The sequence below is a fragment of the Engraulis encrasicolus genome, chromosome 11 (genome assembly GCF_034702125.1).
Source record: "Engraulis encrasicolus isolate BLACKSEA-1 chromosome 11, IST_EnEncr_1.0, whole genome shotgun sequence".
Taxonomy (NCBI): domain Eukaryota; kingdom Metazoa; phylum Chordata; class Actinopteri; order Clupeiformes; family Engraulidae; genus Engraulis; species Engraulis encrasicolus.
In genome coordinates this window covers 13,244,685-13,252,184 of record NC_085867.1, presented here as the reverse complement: position 1 = coordinate 13,252,184, position 7,500 = coordinate 13,244,685, and the positions used below count along the sequence as shown (strand labels likewise).

At 47.3% G+C, this 7,500-nt stretch overlaps 2 protein-coding genes across 2 annotated transcripts in view; both read right to left on the bottom strand.

Annotated features, from left to right (window-relative positions):
- Window positions 1-7,500, bottom strand: part of setx (senataxin) — a 1,003,984-nt gene that overhangs the window by 195,440 nt on the left and 801,044 nt on the right. The gene's annotated exons all lie outside the window — the stretch shown is intronic.
- Window positions 2,387-6,948, bottom strand: ccn1l1 (cellular communication network factor 1, like 1). The gene is made up of 5 exons (XM_063211196.1): window positions 6,577-6,948; window positions 5,785-6,001; window positions 4,918-5,352; window positions 4,432-4,634; window positions 2,387-3,515 (listed from the first exon to the last, which is right to left on the bottom strand). The coding sequence occupies exons 1-5, from the start codon at window positions 6,649-6,651 to the stop codon at window positions 3,204-3,206; spliced, it is 1,242 nt and encodes a 413-aa protein (XP_063067266.1). The 5' UTR covers window positions 6,652-6,948; the 3' UTR covers window positions 2,387-3,203.

The window sequence follows — 7,500 nt, the reverse complement described above, 5'->3', positions numbered from 1 at the left end:
AGAAGTGCAGCCAGAGTACAGTCATTCAATTACTCTTTGGGACGCGAGGGAAGGAGAGAGAGAGAGAGAGAAAGAGAGACAGAGTTGGAGAAAGAGGGAAGGAGAGAAAGGGAAAGAGGAAGAGAGAGGGGAACATTGTGGGTACAGTCAGGGAAGGTGACAGAGGGGTTAAGGGATGGGGGATAAAGGGGTCAGTTGTCCCGGGCTCAGGCAGAGAGTGGGGGCCAATAATTCGGTCCTCATTACATCGTATGTGTTGGTTGGCAGGGCCCCTTTCAGATGACTTTGTCCATGGGTACCAAGGACCGCACCAAGAGTTGGTGTTGGGGTGTGTGTGTGTGTGGGGGGGGTTAGCTGCCGCCAAGGGCGGGCCGTGGTGCTGCAGCTGTGATTTAATTTGTCTGTGATGCTGTGTGATATTTGAGAGGCAGCTGTGATGTTTACCGTGCCTGCTCGGGGCCTAGGCCTGGGTCCTCTGGAGGCTAGGGGGAGGTGGGGTGGGGTGGGGTTGAGTGGAGTGGAGTGGAGTGTAGACAGGGGTGTAGCAGCAAATTGTGGGTCCTATGTATGATCAGCTCCAATGGACCCCCCAGCCACATATCTACTTCAATCTGACACTGTGTGGGCCCCCTGTAAACATGGGGCCCTGTTGACTCAGTCACACTTGACCCGCCTGTACAACACCCCAAGGTGTAGTGGATAGGTGGGCGTAAAGCTGGTGGGACATGAATGCCGCTAGGGGGGGAAAGATGTTACAAATTCTAAGGGCCCAAGCACTGACAAGGGCCCTTAAGAGGACCCAAAAGCACTAACAGGGGCCCTTAAGGGGCCCAAAATTTGAATCTTTCAGATGGCCCAACATTTCTGGTGGCGCCCCTGCAGTGGTGGGACATGAATGCAGGTCCTCTGGAGACTAGGGTGAGGCGTGGGGCTGATGATGGAGGTGGTGGAAGGGAGTGGATGGGTGTGAAGCTGCCGGGACATGAGCACGGGCCTTCACCCAGGCCGCAAGGCTCCATGCCTGGCCCCAGAGTAAGGGGAAGGGGGCCTCTGTCAGCCGACGGGCCTCGCCAAAAATGTTTTTGCTCTTTCCTCTTCTTCTTTGTGCTCTTTCTTCTCTCTTCTCTTCTTCTTCTTCTTCTTCTTCTTCTTCTTCTTCTTCTTCTTCTTCTTCTTCTTCTTCTTCTTCTTCTTCTTCTCTTCTCTTCTCTTCTCTTCTTCTTCTTCTTCTTCTTCTTCTTCTTCTTCTTCTTCTTCTTCCTCCTCCTCTTCTTCTTCTTTCTTCACCTCCTCCTCTTCTTCTTCTTCTTCTTCTTCTTCTTCTTCTTCTTCTTCTTCTTCTTCTTCTTCTTCTTCTTCTTCTTCTTCTTCTTCTTCTTCTTCTTCTTAGTCCTGAACCTCTTACCACATTCAAGTGTGACATAGAGTGTAGGTGACCCTTGAACTCTCTGGACAGTTTTGCATGAGCAGTGTATTGCATTTGAGATGGTAGCCACTGGGTAAGTGTTATTCCCATAGTGTATGCTTTCGTAACGTATGCACACGTGACCACAGACATGTGTACACACACACACACACACACACACACACACACACACACACACACACACACACACACACACACACACACACACACACACACACACACACACACACACACACACACACACACACACACACACACACACACACACACTGAGACTGCTGTTGTGATGCTACTGGTTGTGTTGTCATGGCTTTGCAATGCTGTGGATTGTTGTGTGGTGTCATTCTTAAAAGACAAAACTGGCAAAGTTTCTCATGGGATATTTTTGTATTTGTCATAACAGTAGCAACTTAGAAAAACGTAAGGCATAAAAATAGATACAATTTTCATTGATAACAGTTGTGTTGACAGGCATAATATAAATATATACATATGTTTACCTCAATGAGGTGATATTTACAATAAGACACTCCATAGCAAATGAAGTCTGTACAAATGTAGAAATATATGATAGAACTTTACATTCTCTGTACATCTACATAAATACATATTTACAATTTTTACAGTAATGATGACCCTGAAATGTCAAGGTCAGGTGTGCTTCAGAGGCAACAAAGCAAACAAATCAAATAAAATCACTTCATGATAATAATTTACAATGTGGTCATGAGTGCGAACAACGTAATGTGTAAAAATATTAGCAACATGTTATTTTTTACTCTTGCCTGTCAATTGAGACAGGGAGTCCAAGAATAGTATTTCTAAAACTCTATGAATGGCATTTTGAAAAATCACAAATGAACTTCCCCCCACCACCAAGAAATCCCCACAGACCAGGAAACCAGCAATATTGGTCCAGTCTATGAATCCAGACAAAACAGCAAGTGGGGGGAAAAAATGTTGAATTAGGACAACCATTGTCTACAGAAGTGGCTACTGCATAAACACATTTCTCTAGAGATAGATTATAGGCCCTGAACTGCTACTACGTGGTTTTCGGCCCATGTTTACGTACGGCTGACAGGAATGAGGACACGGTATGCCGTCAGTTTCTGTCAGTGTCCCAACCTCTCTCGGCACTTATAAATACGTCCATTCACAGAGAGGACGCTTTTACAGAAAACAGCAGTTGTTTTAGTTTACACGACGAGAACCTGGGAAGGGAAAATTGGCTTCGCAAAGACAGAAAAAAATGTCTTTCCCCTTTTTTTCTTTCTGATGGGATCCAGAGTTTGATAAATATAAACATTAATTTGAGTCACCTCGGCCGTCTGTTCCATCTTAACAATGGAAGCCAGGGCATTGTCAGGCCTGAGGTATGCGCGGCATGCTGACCATTTCCATTAAGCAGAAAAAGGAGAAGTGCATGGGAATGGAGAGGAGAACTCTCTGCATTGGTTGACCCTTGGGAGATTTCGCTAGGCCTTTCAAGGCAGCAGTGCTACCGAGGAATAAAGGTGGTGAGAGCGTAGTTAGCAGCCATGGCCTAATGCTTTGGAAGTAGGTCTTTGGATCAGAGGTTTGCAGGTTCGTATCCCACTCTAACCAGTAGTAGGCGATGGCTGAAGTGCCATCGAGCAAGGCATTTAACCCCATATTGCTCCAGGGACTGTATTCAAAACCCTGTATCTAAATACCTGTTGCTTCCCTAATCCTAAGGATCCTTTGGGTAAAAGTGTCTGCTAAGTGTTATGTACTGAAATGTAATTCAGGCAGTTCAGTGGGTAAAGGTGTGGATGTCGTTGGGGAGGCTGAGGGATTCTGGGTAGGAGGCGTGGCCACGGCGCTCGCAGCTCTGACTCTGGCAGCTGCAGCGCTGGATCCACATCACGTTGCGTGCAAAGTCCTTGCGTCCGTCTGTGCAGTGGAAGAGCAGGCGCACCGTGCGCGTCTGCGAGGGCTCGCAGCAGCGGCCGTCGGAGCAGGAGCCGCAGGAGCGCGGCCTGTACCGTCGCACCGTCGAGCAGCCCGCGAAGCTGATCTTCACCGGCTTACGGGGCCTTGTGCTGCGCTGGCATTTCTTCCCTTTCTGTTTGGAGACAGCAGGAGAAAGAAAGACATTTTGAATGAATGAAGGATTTTGTTTTTTTTCTCATTTATACAAGTAATATAAAGTTAAATAAAAGTAATGTAAAGTGATAAAAGTAAATACATGATTTAGTTCCAAATAATACATTAACCCATTAAGTACAGATTGCTATTGAGCTGGCAAATAAACAAAGCTGGTTGCCTGTGAGTGATGTGCAACCTGGATTCATAATCTACAATCCAGTGCCACATATTACAAATGACCTGGATTTACCTGTCCAATTAGTGCATTTGGAAAGGTAAAACTAGGTCCTCTGGAATATGTGGCAGTGGATTGCACTTTGAATCCAGGTTGCCCATCACAGCTGGTACTAAGGAAGACTGATTGGTATTTGACCTCAGTTTGATTTAATCTTTATATTGCTGATACTTGTTGTCTGAAAGTGTTTTTTACATGTACTGTTCAACTTTCTTGCTGTGTCTCTGATGGTGCACTTGTGCACTTCAGGCACTATGTGTATGGCCAAGGAGCTTACTTACTGTATCACCAGAGAGTCTTTAACTATAGAGATATGCCAATGTAATAGGTTGCTATGGGCACCTAACATGACCAGGTTCCGGTCTGCCTAAAGGGACGTGTCATAATACTTCCAGCATTGAATAGAACAGTCATTAGGTCTGCCTAAAGGGGGGATCCCCCCCTCCCCCTTGCAATAATAGAACCTGGAAACAATGGGCCAATGGAACCTCTCTCTCTCTACTCTCTCTGGTATCACTGTGTATGGCGTATGTGTATGGCGTATGTGTATGGCGTATGGGTTACGTGCTGAAACATAGGGTCGGAAGTGCTAGGGTGCACCATCTGAGACATTGCATGGGACTTTCATGGTGATGTGTGTGGTGGGAGGTCTTCCTACCTTGATGATTGGCATGACTTCGCTGTCACACTGGCGTATCTGACAGAGGCGCGTCTCCCTGGCCAGCCTGCACTCTGCGTTGTCATTGGTCACCCGACTGGACACGCCCATCCCGCAGGTGGCGGAGCACGGTGACCAATCAGTGGTTTGCAGGAAGCATTTCGACGGCAGAAGGGCATGGGACTGGGTGGAGGACATCCATTCTGAGGGAGCGGAGATGGGGAGGAGACATGAGAGAATAGTCACATTAGTCACCCCATATGAAGACAGGCCTTTAGGATGTGGAAAACTATACCAAGTACATAGAACTTGGATAGTTTGTTTTGCGTACAGAGCTTGAATAGTTTTTTTTTGTAATTTCTCATGGAATACATATTGTCTACTTTTACAGTTACAAACAACTGAACCTTTGTCAGTAACAACGTCTTATTTGCAGTTTTAAATTAAGTATCAATATAAAGTCCATTTGGCAACCGTGTAGCCTACCTTGCTCTGGAGCTCCGGCCGTGAAGTCCCAGGGAGTAGGGGCCACCAGCAGCTCGTTGCTGCCCAGATCCGGGTGTTGCGGCAGGGCAGCAGCAGGCTGCAGCTGCTCTGGCGTCCGACCATCACCCTCCACCGCCGCCTCTGCGACCACCTCCTCTCCCACCACCACCTCCCCCACAACATCCACCACATCCTCCTCCTCCCTGATGCGGTTGTCGTCATCGCATACCCACTCCTCGCAGCAGCGGCCCGGCAGCTTGGCCAGACGGGGCCGGGCGCAGTGCCAGCCCGGCAGGGGAACGGTGTGCGGGCAGAGGGGCATGCAGCCCACCACGCCGTCCATGCAGCTGCACTGGTGCTCGCAGCTGGGCTGGAAGTCCTCGCCGTGCTGGTAGACGCGGCCGTTCAGCTCGCACGGACGACCCTGCGCCTCAGCTGTGGAGGACGGGAGGAGAGATGAAGAAAGAGAGAGAGGAGAGACTGTTGATTGTGGAGGCTTTTATACCGTTCATATTAAGATTTGATAATGAATAACACAACGCTGATACCCCGAATGCTGCAATTATTAGGACTACTGCTACTACTACCAAGGAAACTGAGGGGGTGGGGTGGCAGGTCAGTTGTTTCTGGCCTAGGAGGACAGGATGCCTCCAATTGTCTCTGCATTTCATTGTATGTACTTGGGTAGAGAACCCTTTCAGATGACTTTGTCCAAGGCACAGCCAAAACTGTTAGTGGATGTGACAGCTTCTACTACTACTGTCCTGTTTGCATTTATTCAGTTTGCTAGTAAGCTGTGAGATGATGCAGTGTGCACGGGTATGGGCTCATACATTCACTCCTTCACCGAGAAGATCTTGCACGTACCTCGACACAGTCCTCGCTCAGGGTCTCCTCCGGCCCCTAGGTGGCAGTGCAGGCCCTTGATGTGATCACACGGCTCGGTGGCACTGCAGTCCTGGTTGAACTGCCTGGCACACACTCGGCAGCAGCCGCAGCCGTCCAGCACGGAGCTGATGCCCGGCGGGCACGAGGGGGTAGGGGAGGGGCAGGAGCATTTCTTAGGGCAACTGCTGCAGTGCACCTGGGGGTAGAGGTGGAGGTGGAGGAGGAAGGAGAGAGGGATGAGGAGGAGGGGGTCAGAGCAGGAACAACGTGTTATTCAGTCATGCAATGAAATTAAAGTCCCTCACAATCTAGCACAGATTTTTTTTGCATTCACAGTATTTTTTATCTGCTTGTATTTCATGATGAGAGGTGTTATCCTTTCAATAACCTTTGATTTTAGCAGTCAGGAACAAAGTAACGTAACATGTTCATGAAGTGTCTAAACCTAAACAGCATGCATGATGCAATTCCATACAATGAATTCTTTCACACTACAAAGTACATTTTAATATATGGAAATACCCAAGCAATTACATTGATAAAATGGTAAATGGTAAAAAAAAGAAAAGACAATAACTTTAAACTAGAGCATTACAGAAAAAATATGTCCAGGTTTCTTTTCTAAAAAAAAAAAAAAAAATCATTCAGCAATGTGTCACCAAATTATTTCCCAACTGTGTGTGTCTGTTTTTGGAGAAAGCTCCTGTTCCTTGGGGTGAAAAAATCTAAAAAAAAAAATTAAAAAAAAAAACTTCAGAAATGAAATCTTACCACAACTGAAGCCCAGGTGAGGAAGACCAGTGTGGAGAGGCTTGTATGTCCAAGTAATATCCTTAAGGAATACATGACAAACAGAGCAGATATTCTCCTGACTGAGAAACAGTGTTGTTCAGCTCTACAGCTCTCAGACACGGGGACAGGCTTCTCCTTCAGTGGGAGTGTATCTTCGGTGGCTTCACTGCAGTCAGTCAGTCAATCCAGAGAGTCTTGTCTGCTGTGTTCTGTGTGTATGCCGTCTGCCAGAGTGCTGCCACAGCTCTCTCTTGCTTTCTCTCTCTTGCTCTCTCTCTGTCCCTTTCTCTTGTTCTCTTTCTCTCACGTCAGACGCTTTTGTGCTGTCCGCTCAGGTCAGATGGGCTCAGTCAGGCTCTGCTTAGGAAAGTTCATTGAGAGAATCCCACCGCTGCCCTCTCTCTTATAGCAGGAGGCTAGACAACCCCCTGTGACATCACACACACACACACACACACACACACACACACACACACACACACACACACACGCGCGCACACACACACACACAGACACACACACACACACACACACACACACACACACACACACACACACACACACACACACACACACACACGTTTACGTTCTTACTCCAGAGTCAGACAGCACTGCCAGACGAATGACGTTTCAGGCAAACAGTACAGAGATGAGAAAAAAAGGGGGGGAAATATTCCAGCGGAAGTTGTGGAGATTTAGAAATATGCACCCATGGATTAGGAATGAAAGGTTGAGGTAAGTCAGGATCTTGAAGTCCATGAATGTGGTCTTGGTGTGTGTGTTTTTTTTTTTTTTTTGGTGACCTGCGCTTCTCTGATTCACACATCGGAATGTCAAAGAGGGGTGAAAGAGTGAAATTTGCCTCAGTTAAACCAGGTTTTTCCAAAATGTGTCATCTCATCT

Bases quoted from the DNA above. Each gene is read 5' to 3' on its own strand.
- ccn1l1 (XM_063211196.1), bottom strand. From the start codon at position 6,651: ATGTATTCCTTAAGGATATTACTTGGACATACAAGCCTCTCCACACTG. The intron at 6,002-6,576 runs GTAAGATTTCAT...CTCTACCCCCAG, and splicing joins TCACCTGGGCTTCAGTTGTG to GTGCACTGCAGCAGTTGCCC. The intron at 4,635-4,917 runs GTAGGCTACACG...CCGCTCCCTCAG, and splicing joins GGCCGGAGCTCCAGAGCAAG to AATGGATGTCCTCCACCCAG.